Raw genomic sequence first — 18523 nt, forward strand, 5'->3', positions numbered from 1 at the left:
GGGAGCAGGACTCAAAAAAACACAAACCGCTGAGCACTGCGACTCACACCGCTGTCAGATCTGCATACTACTCTTTCAGCTTAAGACTCAGCTTTGTAAATTTAAGAGCAAGTGGGGCAGAGATGGGAGGGTGGTAAAGCAGGGAGGAGCCTAAACAACCCAGGTTGTTTTTTTTAACATTCCAAGCAGGATCAAGAAGCGCAGCAGAGAGACTGGCCTAAGCAGGTAGGAACGAGTGGGACTGAGGACAGACGGAATGGAACAAGTACTTTAACTGATAAAGCAGGGACAGGAAGGAACACATGAGGTTACTCATGGTGAGTTGCAGGAGCAACCTGTCTCTGTCACATTCATGTTTTTTCTTTCCCTCGCTCTCTCTCTCTCTCTTGATCTCTTCTTGTGTTTTTCTGTGTCATCTAATTTTGCGAGTCTCTTTTCACATCTCGGGCAGGAGGTGGCAGATGGTGAGGGTAGGAAAGTGCTTGCCATGCATTTCCAATTCCCTGGCCTGCATGCTGAACCATAAATCGCTTCACCATCTCCCCATCACCCTTGCCACTCATGCCATTTCCCCCCATCCCTTTACTTCCTCCTCCCCCCATCACAACCTCTACTTCTTTGCCACTTACAATGCTAACCTTTCATCATTGCCTAGCCTTCCCCTTTCCAACCTGCCTTTACTACTATACCACTTGAATCAGCCAAGATCTTGCCTCTACTCTCTTCATCTGTCCTCCACCTTTCTGCCCTTCCTTTCTGCCAATGCCTGTTCTTGCCCCACACTCCGTCTGCTCTCACTATCCCAAACTTTAGACAACTAAAATCTGTTCCCAACATATAACTCGAACAGGCATATTGGCCTGATCTTATCTGGGAGAAACGCTGGGAGCAGTGCGGGGGGGCCCGATATCACGTGGGAAACCCAGAAGTATGTTAAGCGTGTCCGTCAGTGGCTTTTTAACACAGCCACCTCATTATCATTTTACATCCAGAGGACATTGACCAAGAGCATCTCAACAGCCAGAACAGGGATTTGAGCAGCCTCCCTCTACCTCTGCTCAAGCCACAGGGGTTGCATCATGTAGGAGCACTAGGAAAAGATTAAAGATTTGTAGTTGCACAAGGGGTTCTTAGACATTGTTATGTTGTTAAGTTTCTGTTCTTTACTTGAAGTACATAAATATTATTCTTTTGCACCACTTTCCCGTCTTGCTCATTCTTGGTTGCTGGCTGGCAAGTGGCTTTTTAGCTTGTTTGATGGTGAATGGGAAGACATGAATTGACGGCGACCAATACGGGGATGTGAAAGGGGTGGTTGGTTGTTTGTAAGACTGCTTTGTGCTAGTGGCACTTGGTGGGGGCGGGGGCAGGGGAGGGGGGCGGTGTGGTGGAAAAGTGGCTGCTGCATGTGGTTGTGAGATGGGTCCACTGGTGGAATCTAAGTGAACCTCGCAATAATCAGGGCATCCATGACATCCTGGGCAGCAATGTGCACAGCTAGTGGTGCATTGCCCTCATCACCTTCCTTCTCCTCATCTTCCACCTTGGAATCCTCCGAAGAGGATCTGTGCTCTGCACCTTGGTCCTCCTGCAGGTCCAAACCTCGCTGCTGTACATTGTTGTGTGGAGCACAGCACATCACGACCATTCTGGAGACCCTGGCTGGTGCATACTGAAGGGCGCCTCCAGATCTGTCGAGGCACCTGAAGCACATCTTCAGCATGCCGATGCCTTGTTCGATGACACATCGGGTGGTGATATGGCATTGATGGGCGTCACTCTTGGGTGTCATTCCTCAGGTTAATGATACATGTTATGAGCCACAAGTGGGTATCCCTTGTCTCCGAGCAGCCACCTGTTAACTCTGCTTCCAGGTGCGAAGACGTCAGAGAGGTTGAACTGCCGCAGGACAAAAGTATCACGGCAGCTGCACGGGAATCTTGTGCACACCTGCATAAAAATCTTCTTGTGGTTGCACACCAGCTGCACATTGATCGAACGGCAGCCCTTGCGGGTGATCTGTGGGTGGTATGATTACCACGTGTGTGCAGTCGATGACACCATGCACCTGTGGGAAGCCAGCCAGAGACATAAACCCGAGCGCCCGCTCATTTTGACTGGCAGCATCACAGGCAAAGTTGACATAATTGGCGGCCCAGGCGAACAAGCCATCAGTCGCCTGTCTTATGCATTTGTGGGCCGCCGACTGGGAGCTCCTGCAAATGTCTCCAGAGGCAAAAAAGTTGAGGGCAGTAGTGACTTTGACAGCCACTGGAAATGAATGGCTACCAGATCCAGCTGGCAGCAGGTCTTCTTCCAGCTTCCTGCAGATGTCTGCCACCATCTGACGCGACAACCTGAGCCTCCTGAGACACTGCTGTTCGACATGTCGAGGAAGCTGATCCTCTGCCTATAGACCATGTGTGATGGACGGGGCCTCGGTTTAACGTCTCATCCGAAAGATGGCACCTGCAGCTCAGTACTGCACTGGAGTGACAGCCTAGATTTTTGTGCTCAAGTCTCTGTAGTGGGACTATAAACCCACAATCTTCTGACTCAGAGGCGAGAGTGCTACCAACTGAGCCACGGCTGTCACAATGAAATACACATGATGAAGGGTATTCTTTGTCAACATTAACTGGGTAAATAGTCTTCCAATGATTTATTTCTTACATATGATAAACATTGCATTAAAATTTACCTTCAGAATTTCATCCAAAAGTACAGACTTGATTTCCAAATTTTCAAAATTGCATATATACCCAGATGTTTGAATTGGTTCCTATAAACATTAATAGAAAAATTCCAAGTATTAAAAACACCAAAAAAATCTAGTGTAGCACTACAATCCCAAATTGGCAAAATTTGTTTCAAAGTATAACTTACTACACATTACTCAATGCTATCTACATTACAAATAAATATAAGCATGAACTCCAAAAACACATCCTGTTCCCAAATATATCAAAATTTATAGTCAAAAAGCACCACAATGGTAAAAATCATAAAACTAAAATGTACGTCAGACTTTCCAGATAAACTTGTTTTCGAAATGAAAAGGGCGATTTGATGGCAGGGACGTCCGCCAGATTGCTTCTTTATGAAATGTTTTTGCCTTACTAACCCTCTTTAAGCTCCCACAGCTTATTATGGATGCCATTATTGCCAGTTTGATTTGAGAGAGGTGGAACAAGAGGAGCAGCAGCAGTAGTAGCATCAGCAGCCAGCATCCGCAGCAGGTGGGACTATTAGAAGACAGCAGGTAAAAGGGGCTGCTTATAAGAGGCTTTACCCAGCACACAGGCCTCTGCCTGATTCCCACTCCAGGTTATAATAGGGCTCAAGTTTGACTAAATAAACAAGCTTGAATTGTCATTCCCTCTGTGACACCCTAATTCATTCTTCCACCACTCCTGCCACCTACTCTCGTTCCCCTGACCACTTCCCATGTAAGTGAAAGACATACAACACCAACCCATTTACCTACCCCCATGCCACTGATCAGAGCCCCAAATATTGTTTCCAGGTGAGACAGCAATTTACCTGTACTTCCTCCATATATAACATACTAGCTGGGGGGGCCCGGCGTTGCCAGGGCTTTTTTGGGCCGCGCGGTTTACGGGTGGGTGCTGCCGCTCCCGCGCTCTGTGTCACTCTTTCCCTCCCTGACCCTCTCTCTGTGCCTCCCCCTCTCTCTCACTGCCCCTCTCTCTCTCTCCGCCTCTGTATGTCCCCTCTGTCTACCTCTCCCCCTCTCATCTCCATCCCTCCCTCCCTCCCCCTCTTTTGGCACCCGGGGAAGGGCTTTGAAAACTGAGCCCGGCCGTGGTAGACGTGCGGGGCCTAGCGGTTGAGGTGCGGCCGGGCTCTCGGGCAGAGATGGACCCCAGCTGAGCTGCCGGTGCGGCAGGGCGCCGCGCCGTGGTTAATGGCCGGCCGCTGACGCTCCCCCGCCCGCTCTGTGTCTCGGGCCAAGCGGTTGTGAGGCCCGGCCTGAATGACTCCAACTCACCTCCCGCTCCCGATGCCGCAATGTGGGAGTTTGTTTGGCTGGTGCTATTGCTGTGGGGATGAAAAAAATGGCGGCAAAGTTTCGGGATGCTGCAGGATTAGGCCCGCCCACAGACGGCGGATTGGTCAACCATCAGGTCACTGAACTGTAGGATTGGTTAACCATCACGTCACTCAACGCTAATGAGCGGTAGGATTGGTCAACCGGTAATGAGCGGATTTTTGAACGTTTTTTGTATAGTGTCGGAACAATTTTTGTCTGACCAAAAAGTAAATACGCCTATTAGACTCCCCTAATGATAAGCTTTCTTTTGATATAACATGCGTGTAGGTACGCTCTATAACTTTTGAGTGTATAGCGGACAGACAGACAGACAAACAGACAGACAGACAGACAAACAGACAGACAGACAAACAGACAGACAGACAAACCAACCGGATAGATAGATAGAAGATAGATAGATTCGCTGCTCAGAGTGCTGTCTCCTCTATATGGCAACTGTTCTTTTGCCGAACACTTTTGTTCTTTTGTTTTGTCCACAAGTGTGACTCTGAGATCCTTGTAACTTCAGTTCCCCATCCCACACCCACTCTGATAGATCTGTCTTTGGCCTCCTACACTGTTTCAATAAAGCTCAATGCAGGCTCAAGGAACAGCACTGTATCTTTTTATTCGGAACTTTGCAGTACTCTGGTCTCAAGGACAGCACTTTATTTTTATTAGGCATTTTGTAAGCCTCTGATCTGAATATTGACTTTAAATGTTAGCTCCCACATTCTCTGCGGCAGGAAGTGCTGCTGATATGGAATGGGTGTGCTCGCGTTTCCGGGGGAAAGGAAGGATTGTTGTTTCGGGTGGGATGGTCTGCACCAATGGTGTAAATTTGACATTTTGCTTCTCCAAGGCTCCTGGGCTGCTGTAGCCTGCTACTTTTTACTAGTTTTTCATACTTTGATTTATACCTGCCTCATCCCCCACCTCCTCAGCTAGTCATATGTTTACTGTACCCTTTTTAAAATGTAATCCTCTAGTTTTAACACAGGGTTCATGCCCAAAACAATAACTCCTCTGTTCTCTCCACAGATGCTGCCTGACCTGACGAATATTTCCAACATTTTCGGTTTTTGATTCTTGAATTACCATATTAGTTTTAATTTAAGAAATTAACCAGTATGTTTAGAACCTCACCTCAGGGTCCAAATTTCTAAAAACATACATTCTGGTCTTCTCCATCATGGCAAACAAATCTGGGTTGTCATTTGCCCACTTCATATCCCAGACATCTTTACGCTCAAATTTCAGCTGTTCACCCACCACTTGTTGTCCTGCACTGTCCATTATTCTTGTCTCAAGGTCAAAAAATGTCAGAACACCTGCAATATCAATGATGGCAAGGCGGCTAGACAGATAATAAAAAAGTTATATTATTAGTACTTCCATTGAATATAATTCAATTTGACTATAATATTACATACTGAATATGTTTTAAGTTCTAACTAGATATTGGGGTGTAGTCAACTTGGCAGTTGGACACAGCTTTACTGAAAACAACAACAACTTGTATTTATATAGCACCTTTAATGTAGTAAAACGTCCCAAGGCGCTTCACAGGAGCATTATAAAACAACCGTGTCAAAGGCTGCAGATAGGTCGAGAAGGACGAGGAGAGATAGTTTACCTTTGTCACAGTCACATAGGATGTCATTTGTGATTTTGATAAGAGCTGTTTTGGTACTGTGGCAAGAGTGGAAACCTGTTTGGAGGGATTCAAACATGGAGTTCTGGGAAAGATGGGCATGGATTTGAGGGGTTGCAGCACGTTCAGGGACATTGGAGAGGAAAGGAAGGTTGGAAATGGGGCAGTAGTTTGCAAGGGCGGAGAGGTCAAGGGTTTTTTTTTTTTTAAGGAGAGGGGTAATGACTGCAGATTTGAAGGAGAGGGGGACAGTACCTGAGGAAAGAGAACCGTTAGCAATACCAGCTAACATGGGAGCCAGGAAGGGAAGTTGGGTGAAAACCACAGATAATCATTCTCAGCTCCAGCAATGGCCATAAACAGTGTCACAGAATCATAGAATGGTTACAGCACAGAAGGAGGCCATTCGGCCCGCCGAGCCCGTAGCGGCTCTCTGCAAGAGCACTTCAGCTAGTCCCATTCTCCCGCCCTTCCCCCATAGCCCTGCAAATTGTTTTCCTTCAGGTACTTGCCCAAATCCCTTTTGAAAGCCACAATTGAATCTGCCTCCACCACCCTTTCAGGTAGTGCATTCCAGATCCTAACCACGCGCTGTGTAAAAAAAGTTTTCCCTCATGTCGCCTTTGCTTCTTCTACCAGTCACCTTAAATCTGTGTCCTCTGGTTCTCGACCCTTCTGCCAATGGGAATAGTTTCTCTCTATCTACTCTCTCCAGACCCCTTATGATTTTGAACACCTCTATCAAATCTCCTCTGAACCTTCTCTGCTCTAAGGAGAACAACCCCAGCTTCTCCAGTCTATCCACATAACTGAAATCCCTCATCCCTGGAACCATTCTTGTACAGGAAACTTTGTGCTATCCGGCACCCATGGGACCGAGCTGCTGCCGTTGCCTCAAAACTGCCGTACTCTCCAGAGTTAATGTTGAGAGATACGGAGATTCTTATCTCCGTATTTGACAACAAACACTGTTGCTTAGCAACAGCTTCTAAACACTCGGGTGTGGCCCTAAGCTGTTGCTATAGCTACAGACCTTGCACAGCTTGACTGTTCAAACAAAGCAAAAAAAACAAACAAAAAGAATAAAAAACGGCTGCTGATTTTTGCCGGTGGCTCCAGATTGCCGGATAGCTCACCTCCGGATAGCACAAAGTTTCCTGTACATCTCTTCTGCACCCTCTCTAAGGCCTTCACATCCTTCCGAAAGTGCGGAGCCCAGAATTGGACACAATACTCCAGCTGAGGCCGAACCAGTGTTTTATAAAGGTTCATCATAACTTCCTTGCTTTTGTACTCTATGGGCTGGATTTTGTCAGCTCAGAGGAGGTGGGTATGGAGGCAGGACTGCCGGTAAAGTTGCAGAATGTGGGGGCGGCTGGCAAACCCGCCCCCATCCCGCCTCCGTACCCTTTTGCCAGGAGGCGGGAAGCCCTCCTGACCCGGGTCCTGTCTCCTCGAGGCGGGAAAGGGATTAAATCCTTTTAACTGCCTGTTGACAGATAGTTAACAGGCAGAAAAAATAATTAGTCCCATTTTACCTTTTCAAGTGCAGGCTTCCCGACCTCGGAGAACCCCGCCGAGTGGAGGAGACGTGAAGGAGGTCTGCGGGGATCGGAGGGGTCTGAAAGTGAGATGTAAAGGTGAGTGATGGGTGCAAGTGTGGAGTGATAAGTATGTAAGGTGACTGCCAAGTGTTATAAAATGTTCACTTACCTTTGTTTCTGCCTACAGCCATCAGCTGCGGTGGATCCGGAGTCCTGGCATCTTCATTGTAGATTTCACAGACTGGCTGTTGGATCCTCCGAACCAACAGCCAGATGATTTCTTCAAAATTGAAAGGTTTGATGAGTCCTAAACACAAGGACTCATCAAACTACACAGAATGTCAGTGTTTGACAGCTTCACAGAGCTGTCAAACGCTCACATTTCTTCTTTCAAGAAATCTTGACTGATGGCACGTCAGACGTTGACGTGCTCTGTCAGTGACTTCCCCCTAATTGACCTGCTGTGCTCGCTGGGCGGGCTTAACAAGGTCAATCAGGGAAAAATCCCGCTGGTTGGCCAGAGGCTGATGGAGACGGGACATAGGCCCGGCAAGCAGCAGTCCTGCCTCCATCACGTCTCCGTTGAGAAAATCCAGCCCAAAGCCTCTATTTATGAAACCCAGGATCCCGTATGCTATTTTAACCGCTTTCTCAACCTGCCCTGCCACCTTCACTAATTTGTGCACATATACCCCCAGGTCTCGCTGTTCATGCGCCCCCTTTAGAATTGTACCCTTTAGTTTATATGGCCTCTTCTCGTTCTTCCAACCAAAATGTATAACTTCGCACTTTTCTGCGTTAAATTACATCTGCCACATGTCCGCCCATTTCACCAGCCTGTCTGTGTCCTCTTGAAGTCTACCACCATCCGCCTCACTGTTCACTATACTTCCAAGTTTTGTGTCATCTGCAGATTTTGAAATTGTGCCCTGTACACCCAAGTCTCAGTCATTAATATATATCAAGAAAAGCAATGGTCCTAGTACTGACCCCTGGTGAAACCCACTGTGTACCTTTCTCCAGTCCGATAAACAACTGTTCACCACCACTCTCTGTTTCCTGTCACTTAGCCAATTTCGTATCCATGCTGCCACTGCCCCTTTTATCCCATGGGCTTCAACTTTGCTGGCAAGCCTATTATGTGACACTTTATTAAACGCCTTTTGGACGTCCATGTATACCACATCAACCCGCATTGCCCTTATCAACCCCCTCTGTTACCTCCTCGAAAAACTCAATCAAGTTTTGTGTCCAGTGAAAAGAACCATTATCACTGGATATTTCTGCAGCACCCACAAGACTGCTATTATATCAAATCAAGCCCACTTAAATGAATAACTGATAAAAGAATAAAAGGCTTCAGGGAATAAAATCTCCATGCACAAATCCCTTTTTTATCTTTTGCAATGATAGCTGTCCCTGTTAAATTAATTGCTAAATGAATAAAATGTTTAAATGAAAATCTGGATTTATTCATTAAAGCCAATGTATTGATCTCTTTTTTCCAAACAAAATGTGTTAAAGCTCTTTTTACAAGCATTTCATCGTGGTGTGTAAATTACCTAGTAACCAATTCAGTGATTTGCAGAGTCTTTTTCACTTCATTAGGTGCTAGGACTCGAGCACTTTTGCCAATCAATGTGACAAGTGCTTTTGTTTAGGTTTGAAAACCACCTCATTAGGTGATAATGCATAATACTGTAGTCAGTGTATTAATCTGTTTTTAAGGGTCCTTTTTAAAAAGAGATTTGTTGTGCTGCACTGTAATATGTATATGGTAATGAAGCAAATGACAAATACATTTTCAGTTATCCATGACAACTGGGTGACTGTTAACACAATGTATTGAAATCTGGTTTGCAATACATTGTTAGCTTCTTGCCAAACCTGATACAACAGTTAAAATGGATAAAAGAAAAGTTAAATGGATAAAATTACTTGGCAAAATCATTATTCATTTAACCGGTTTGCACTATAATGGCCCAAAGTAAATTGCTCATTTGAACATTCATCAGCAACTGTCACAAATTATTCCCAGCTTGCACTACATGTGGAGATGAAATGTTCATCAAAAATCTGAGCAAAAACACAATTCAAGGAGATGGCCTCTATACCAGATTAACATCATTTGTTAGAATTAGCATCTTGGTTAAAACAAACACCATGTGTACCTAACTAGCATTTTTTTAAATGCTAATTTTCAATGTTTTTACATATTACATAGAATATACAGTACAGAAATAGGCCATTTGGCCCAACCAGTCTATGTCGACGTTTATGCTCCATTCGAGCCTCCTCCCATTCTTCCTCATCTAACTATCAGCATTACCCTCTATTCCCTTCTCCCTCAGATGCTTATCTAGCTTTCCCTTAAATGCATCTATACTATTCGCCTCAACTACACCCTGTGGTAGCGAGTTTAACATTCTCACCAATCTCTGGGTAAAGAAGTTTCTTCTGAATTCCCTATTTGATTTCTTGGTGACTATCTGATATTGATGGTCTCTAGTTTTACTCTTCCCCACAATCGTGGAAACACTCTCTCTGTGTCTACTTTATCAAAACCTTTCATAATTGTAAAGACCTCTATTAAGTCTCCTCTCCACCTTCTCTTTTCAAGAGAAAAGAGACTCAGCCTGTTCATCCTTTCTGCCATTTGGGATAATAATGACATCACTTCTCGCAGTAGCAGCCTTACATATAATGACATATTACCTTGACTACCAACTTGGACATGAGGAGAGACTATTTACAGAAAAAGACATTTAAAAAAAGGCAGAATCCCATGCGTTGTTACTTTATGAAAATAACTCACCTGGAATTACAGTTCAGTGACAACTGATAACTTCTGCAGTTCAACAGATACTTCTGGATCAGACTAACATTTGGTAAACTATATTTCTGAATTTTTCCTGATTCACGACCCTGGAAAATATAAATCAATGTAATTCATTTGGCATATAATGGGTCAAAAAATGTTTCAATACAATTTTCTCTCCAATATTCTCTTTAGCAGGCCTGATATTTTTAATTCTAGTTCCTAAACAAGCCCTTGCCGCTATCACCACCCCCAGATAACTAGAAAAGGTGGTGAATTGAAGGTTGCAGACTTTTTTCTATGCTTTAAAATAATCAGATAAGAGGTGCATGTAATGGAAACAAAGATTCTCTGCCTTGTGGTTGATCTTCCTTATTATTCAAATATGAAGCATCCTTTACGCATTGCTGGAGTTGGGTTAAGCTGCACTGTGTTCAGGGGAAACCACATGACCAGCACCATCCCATTGTGATATTTTTGATGTCTACCAAAACTGTCCGGTTGTTACAAGTTCAGGGTATTGCCTTAGATATCCTCTCAGGTACAGCAGTGCTAGTCACTCCAATAAGCGGTCCGAGCATCTCATGTTTAGGGGTGTACATGTACTGCCCGATATCCAACTATAGGATAGCCTAAGCCAGGAATGTAACAAAAGAATCCCCCAGTGATCTTAACTGGATATTTGTGTCTTTTGCACATGTGTTTCTTCAATCTCTTTGAAGGCAGACTGATAAAACACTTGATAAGACAAGGCCGGTTATGAATCATTAAGCTGCTTTATTTCATAGCAAATGAACATACAGAGGACCAGTTATGATACGATTTACTTAATTCAATCAATACAACTTAATCTTCACATAGTAATGAACAAGCTTCAGTTATTTACAAAACTAAGGATCATCTTGCTTGATTTAAACAAAATAACTTCTAACTACTGTCCTGCATTCCAACCTTCTTGTGAGGTTTGCTGGATCTGACTGCCTGCGTCTCTGTCTCTTTTTATTAATCTTCCCCTCATTCACAGCCAGAAGGGTACAAGACAATTCCCAACACAGTGGGTGTGAGGCGTTCATTGATTGCCAAGTCAGGGTGATGAATTGCTTATTGCTTACAGGGAATCAAGCTTAAGCCATTAGTATTTTACTTTAGCCACCTAGCGTCACAGTGCCATTTTTTAAAAAGCTTGTGTCAATGCACTATGCTTTAAAACACAACATTTCAAAACTCTTTTTCCAAATCATTTCTGTGGAAAAATTGTAAAAGATCCCAAAACATGACAGTGGTGCCAACCCACGTGGTAATCCCTCCCCCCCAGCATGTATAAAAGGTTCGAGCAAGTAATAAGGCTAACAGAATAAAATTATTATGTGAATCCCATGCAAGGCCTGAGGGGATAGCTAGATGGGAATTGTGTGTGTGGATGCCGCTTCATTTTCAAAGCATGAAGACATGCCCACAGGTAGATAATCTTTTTTCATTTAGCATCCTCCACGCACCACTGGAGAGTAATCCTCTTTTTATGCCAGATGCTACTGGGAGATCCTTGTGGTGGGGGGTAGACAGAGATACATCTGCCAAGATAAATCTATTAAAGTTGCTAGAAAGATTCTACTAAGTTCATGCTGTAGACTTTGGTAAAAATAAGGCGGCTTACAATACTATTATCAGGCACCAATTTGAAAAATGCCCACAAAACAACACTGAAATTGAGTTAGACCTCCTGGAATGTTGCAAGCTGGGTACATGTTACTCAGTGCTAGCAAAAGACATTTATTTCTAAACAGAGTAGCACCAAACATGGTGTGCTGGTTCCACATTCAGGTAAGTATAGCAGCCTTCCTGACCGTTAGTGTCACGTTGTGCTGACTGAGTTCAGTACATGGCAAGTGAAGTGCTCAAAAATCTGTGGTCCTGCAAGAAGCGTGGGACCCTAATTTACATAACTTATTCTTCACTCTCAATGTTGCCAGCGTGCATTCCTGCTGCCAGTGCAATCTCCTTTCCCAATATGCCGGGCTGCATACCTCTGGCCAGAAATGTGCACACGCTTCCTGCCTGCCACAGTAGGTTGGTTAGCTCCCCAAAAAAGGTGTTAACCATCCGAATTTATAGGCCTCATCCAGCAACACAACTACAAACTGTTAGTCCATACTGTGATACATACATATGTAATAAATCTCAAGCATTTCAAAGGAAAACATGAATTAAAATCATCTTATAGAATCATAGAATACGACAGCACAGAAGGAGGCCATTCGGTCCATTGAGTCTGCGCCAGCTCTTTTGAAGAGCAATCCAGTTAGTCCCACTCACCGCTCTTTCCCCATATCCCTGCAATATTTTCTCCTTCAAGTATTTATCCAATTCCCTTTTGAAGACTACTATTGAATCTGTATCCACCACCCATATCAGGCTGTGCATTCCAAATCCCAACCACTCATTGCGTAAAAAAGTTTCCCTCATGTCGCCTCTGGTTCTTATATTAAACAGCTACTTCTAAGCTAAATAAACAAATGGAATTACCATGATCAATACTTTATCAGACGCAGTGATGCAGCAGATCGCATCCTTTGTTGCCTAAGGGAGGAAAAAAAAGTATAAAATGATAACTTTTACACCAACCTAGCACCATTCCAAATTAGACAAAGCATAGAAGTTTATTTAGATATGATTAATGTCAAATCTTTCCCCCCCTTCCCCTAAATACAGGCTTATCTCAGATTTTGATGGTTTCTAATAAGGGGCTGAAAGCTTCAAAATCAAGCCAAGTATTAGGGAGCAGATGCAATCAACTGCAGTAAAACAATATTTTCAGTCATTATAAAAAGCTAAAGCTACATTCATAACAAATCATATTCCAACTACTGTATACTTTATCATTGCCTCAAAGTGAGCACCGTGATCCACAAAAATGAATAACACTTTGCAGGGACAAATCTGTCTGAGGAGGAAAGAGTAAACAATGAAGGAAGAGAATCAAAAACTAGATGTAACCTGTGAAGAAAGTCCTGAATAAATTAAGGCTATAATCCAGTCAAGAGCAGTGTCAGAGCAGCCCAGATCGAGTTGGCTGAAAGATTGCATGCCGTCTCACCTGTGCCAAACCTTGAAACAGCAAGGAATAAATCTGCTGGTCTCAAAAAGTTGCTATGGTAAGTGTGCTTACATGTTGCTTGATTGTACAATGCTCCCTTACAATGCACCTTGACAGCACTTTACAGCCAGCTTGGTGGAGTATTGCAAAAGGATAATGCACAACACTCTTAATAGCTGCTAATTTACTTTCCAAACATAACGACCGCCCATATTTCACAAGTGCACTCTGTATTCATGCCATGTCAATATGTTTGCCCTGTCACTCGTTAAATGTGGCAGTCATGCTGCCGTACGTGCGGGATTGGAGGTGGGTCAGGACTAAAATGTGCAAAAAAGGGGAGCGGGTTGGGAACGCGCCGTCATCCCGCCTCCTCGCACCTTTGCCTCGGGTACGTTTGCCAGCGTGGCACGGGCCCGAACGGCAGAGGTGGGTGACCTAATTTACCTCATTAATACCTTGTTGTGAGACACTTAACAGTGCTTTTAACCAGACCTTCTGAATGTCAATGCATGACCATGGGAATCACGCAGCTCAGGAACCATGTCTGTCAAGCTGAGGTGGAAGTTCAGTGGCCATTGATCGAGGTCATTACTGCAGAGCATGGAAAGCACAATAAATACTGCCACACGACACCTGCTTACTTGCCTAAGGGAAAGGCTCTTGCTGGGTGCATTTTGAGCACAGATTTAGGTGTCTACAGTTTACAAGTCTTTTCTGCAAATTCGGAAGCCACTCTCACCTCATTGCTACTACCTTTCACATCATTGACAGATTGGTCCTCTGATCTCTACTTGACCTGCCATCTATTACATAAGCATAAGGTGCCGTTTATACTGTCTCACCCTGGTCCTCAGAATCGGACCAAGATGAGCCCCAACACCAGCAGCACCAGGAACATTAGCAGCAACACCACCACCAACCTTCTCCTCAATGGCCTGATGCTCCACAAGACAGAGGGCATCAGCGCAAGGCTGCACCGCGCCGGAGGTATACAGAGAGGGGGGTGAGCTTTCTCAACATGACTGAGCAGCAGTACCAAAGGAGGCTCAGGCTATCGCGCCAGGTCATCGCAGGCATTTGCAGCTTTCTGGAACCAGACCTACAGCCCAGAGGACCTGGTGGACACGCCTTACCAGTGGCAGTCAAGATCACCAGCATCCTCAACATCATCGCCTCAGGCTCCTTCCAGGGATCTGCAGCAGACATTTGCGGCATTTCGCAGTCAGCCGCCCACAGATGCATCACACAGGTCACCGATGCCATGTTTGGCAAGTCAGCCAATTATATCAACTTTGCCACTGATGATGAAGTGTTGTATTACTGAGCAGATGTTGGCCTTTGCCGCTCTGGTTGGCATCCCATGGGTGCAGGGCGTCATCGACTGCACAGATGTGGCCATCATTGCAACCCATCATCACCCCAGGAGTATTTATGAACTGCAAGCGCTTCCACTCCCTCAATGTGCAGCTCGTCTGCAACCATAGAAAGATTATGCATGTGTGCGCCAAATTCCCTGGCAATTGACATGACTCTTTCATCCTGCACCAGTCCACCTTCCCTCAGCTCTTCGCACCGCCAAACACACTTAACAGCTGGCTGCTTCGCGACAAGGGCTATCCACGGAAGTCGTGGCTCATGACACCCTTGAGGAGGCCGAGGAGAGATATAATGAAAGCCACATGTCCACCAGATGTGTCATAGAGCAGACAATAGGCATGCTGAAAATGTGCTTCAGATGCCTTGACAAATGGGGAGGAGCCCTTCAGTACGCACCAGCCAAGATATCCAGAATTGTGGTCGTGCGCTGCGCAACATAGTGCAGCATCGAGGATTAGCACTGCATGAGGAGCAAGGGGCAGAGCACACAGTTTCTTCAGAGAAGGAGTAGGATGAACAGGATTTACCCGAGGTCCAGACGCCACCAGCACCCGAGCACATTGCTGCACGGGAGGCCAGGGATGGTCTCATCATGGCCAGATTTACTTAACTTCCTGCATTACACCCAAATGGTTGTCACATGCTGTGCCAGGTTCCCCCTACCACCGCCCCCCCCCAGCTCCCAACAACACCATAAAGCATCCCTACAATGACCAAGCCATTTCTTTCACACTGACCCCCATTGCTGGAGGTAATGTTATGTCTCACCATTCACTCCAACTCACTAAGCCACTTCCAAAGTAGGAGACAAAATTGGACATGACTGGAAAGTGGTGAAAATAAATACTTTTATATGTGACGTAAGAATAACGGAACCTTAACAGAAACAGTCTTTAAACACCCAGGCGCTTACCTGTGTACATCTACTTCTGTGTCATCTTTCGCTTACACATGCTTCTACGAGGTGCAACCCCTGTGGCTTCAGCAGAGGAAGGGGCAGCCTGCTCACTTCCCTGCTGCGACTGTGTAGACACTTTTGGCAGACGTCCTCTGGGTTTTGGAGCCTCTGATGGCCCCGCCAAAGTCTGCTCCTCCTGCAACTGTGCAGGGGCAGACTCGGCCATCAGCATCAGAGGAGGCATTTAGAGCTCTGACTGAGGGGGAGGCAATGGGGGAGAAGTGTGAGCACTTTGAGAGGAGCCCCCACTTCCATGTCCCCTCTCACCATGATCCCTCTCATGGGCCACTGTAAGAAATAGCTGTTAGATTCAAAGATGGGTTTTAATCCTTAGACCAGGGACTGACAACAGGCAAGCGGAAAGAGATAGCATAAATGCCAGCAAGGTCAGATATCAAGCATCAAAAGACAAATAGAAATGATAAGGGAATGGTAAAATGCAAGGAAACAGGGAGGATAGCACATGCTAGATAACAAGGAGCCACAAAGCCATAAAATGCCCTTGACGAAACTTGACAAAACATTCCTCAAAGATAAGAGGGAGGCCTTGTACAATAGGGTGGGGATCAAATTGTGTGTTTCTGTTGATTAAATGTGCTTGCCACCAGGTGGCTGCTGCCCCGCGGGCAAGACGCCTTGCAGGTCGCCGTAGACCGTTTTTACATCTTAAAGGGGCATGTTATATTTAGCTGCTAGATCGTTTTGTACCTTTTCTATTTTTTAATTTTTACCTGAATGTATTTTTCTGAGGGGAGCTCCTCCCCCTTTTAAGATGCACTAATTAATTTAAGATCATGAAATCAACTAACCTGTTAAAACCAGGCTTTTACTGTGGCCACGGTAAAATCCTGGTTGGTGTAAATTTGTGCAGAGCCACTGATCCGGACAGTGGCGAAACACAGCAATGATTGATTATATTTTTATCTGACTTTTTATTTTTATGATTCAGTTTTTGAACGAATCAAAGGGGGGGGGGGAGTGTTAGGGAATATATATATATATTTTAATAACATAGATTTTAATATGATTAAACTAATGACTGAAAGTGCTGATTTTGCTTAAACTGAGAACAAGACCACGTGTAAGACTGCTTGCTGGAGAGAACAAAGGATGGGGTGATGCACCAGAGATCCAATCACTGGAGAGAACAAGGAATGGGGTGATGCACCAGAGATCCAATCACAGTGTGGTAACGTCAGGTCGGCCGATGTAGCTGAACCAACCATAGCTCTGCATGCATGCTGCTGAGCCAATGGTAGTAAAGGGGCGGGTGCATTTGCTGTAATCTGATGTTGTATAAGAACCAGCCATTTTGAACATGCTTGTTAGTCGAACAAAGGAAGTCAAACACTGTAAGTCAGTGCTGCAATAAATCGACTATTTAAAAACTACCACCGGACTCAAAATCTTTTATTTTAGTGCGTTGACCTCAGATTAGTGTGGTCCACTGAAATTAACTGATCTAACAGCCACCCACACTTCCCTGCTAGCAAGGAGCTGGAGAGCACCTTGCTGCACAGCAGTGGTGCCATGAGGACCCAATTCTACATTGACATCCCTCCTAGGGAGGAGGTCTATGAACCTCTGCCTTCTGTTCTCCATAGGTAGCATGTGCTCACGCGAGTGGCGCATTAGCTGCTTCGTGCAGGTGGCCATCCTTTCCATAGAAGAGCCAACAGTCGCCATCGCCTGCAACACGGTGGTGTTCATGTTGGAGATGGACTCCTCCAGACATCGCAGATGCAAAACCTGTCAGAGCCTCCTGCACTTCTTGCTGTACCTCCAGGGTCACCCTCTTTCTCGATGGCATGCAGCTGAGCAGAGCTAGAAGCGTCCTGCGCCCTCTAGCGAGGAGTCTCCACTGCTGTCCCTCTCCACCATCTGCTCTTGCTCACTTGTGACTTGTGAGACACCACGCTATCTCGCGTAGGACCCACCGAGGTGTGTGTATCTGCGCTGGTGCTGGGTGCGCTTAGGTCTGGTGACGGTGCATCCTCAGAAGCTGGAGGCTCCTCTGAGGAGTCGTCTTCCTCTTCCGCCTGAACAGTTGGGGGTGGGGGGGGGGGTGCTCTTGATGGACCTATGGGAGAGTAAAGAGTTGATTTAGAAATGTAATTTCAAGAATGGGTAACATTGGCCTTGAATTTGCAGTCGGAGGTTACCTGCGGGGAAATGACTCCAATCCGCAAATATAATCCGCGCGTACCTGGTGGTCCGGGAGGTACGGAGACTCGCGGTCCCGGGCCTCTCCGGGTACCCGCGGGCAGAGACCCGCGTATCTCAGGGGCGCAGGCAGTTCGCAAGCGCCCTTGGGATCACGTGGGCCAGACCAACGAATGACAGAAGGGAATCTCCATTCATTCTTATTGGGATTCCGGAATCCACATAAGTATGAATGGAAATACCCAAAAAAATACACCTAGACATCAAATAAATTTTAAAAAACTATCATATTTAAAATTAATTAAAATGGCAGTTAATTAAATATTTAAAACAAAAATTAAATTTTTTGAAAAATAAATTTACGTTTTAAAGGGGCTAAAAATAAACTTATCTTATTTAACAAGTTTTTAAATGTATAAATTATTGATAAAATATTGTTTTTCTGTTTCTTAAAACTCTTACGTTGGTAAAAGCAGGCTTTACGCCTGCTTCTACCAGGTGTAAGAATTTCACGGGCATTCACTGGGCAGAAGTCCGCCAGTAGTTGCGGATGATCCGTCAACAAAATTCTTGGCAGATCGCAAGTTCCGGGTTTTAGCGCATGCGCAGCCTAAACCCGGAACTTGCACGGTCCTTACGGGCACGTACACACCTCATACGTGATTGTAGGGGCCACCAATTACGACCCAATACACATGATGAACATTCACTGGCTGTTGACATCAGTCACCATAAGTGACTGATGTATGCCATGTGGCTGTATGAGATGTAATTCTGTCACCAGCTTGCTGAGGTGTCCCCCTCTCTGTCTCCCACCGCCAGCTGCTCTGTAACTCCCGAGGCCTCCAGGGCGACCTC

At 45.3% G+C, this 18523-nt stretch overlaps 1 protein-coding gene across 1 annotated transcript in view; it reads right to left on the reverse strand.

The window, feature by feature from the left end:
- Nucleotides 1-2198: 2198 nt before the first annotated feature.
- Nucleotides 2199-18523, reverse strand: part of LOC147112526 (WD repeat-containing protein 35-like) — a 90903-nt gene continuing 74578 nt past the window's right edge. Inside the window, exons 11-14 of the mRNA XM_085996858.1 lie at nucleotides 12594-12647; nucleotides 10068-10177; nucleotides 5201-5411; nucleotides 2199-2782 (exon numbers count right to left, since the gene is read on the reverse strand). Of these exons, the coding sequence (XP_085852984.1) occupies nucleotides 2663-2782; nucleotides 5201-5411; nucleotides 10068-10177; nucleotides 12594-12647 (495 nt within the window). The 3' untranslated portion in view covers nucleotides 2199-2662. The remainder of the gene's footprint in view (nucleotides 2783-5200; nucleotides 5412-10067; nucleotides 10178-12593; nucleotides 12648-18523) is intronic.

This window comes from Somniosus microcephalus, chromosome 9 (genome assembly GCF_052327205.1).
Source record: "Somniosus microcephalus isolate GS21.2 chromosome 9, FLI_Smic_1.0, whole genome shotgun sequence".
Taxonomy (NCBI): Eukaryota; Metazoa; Chordata; class Chondrichthyes; order Squaliformes; family Somniosidae; genus Somniosus; species Somniosus microcephalus.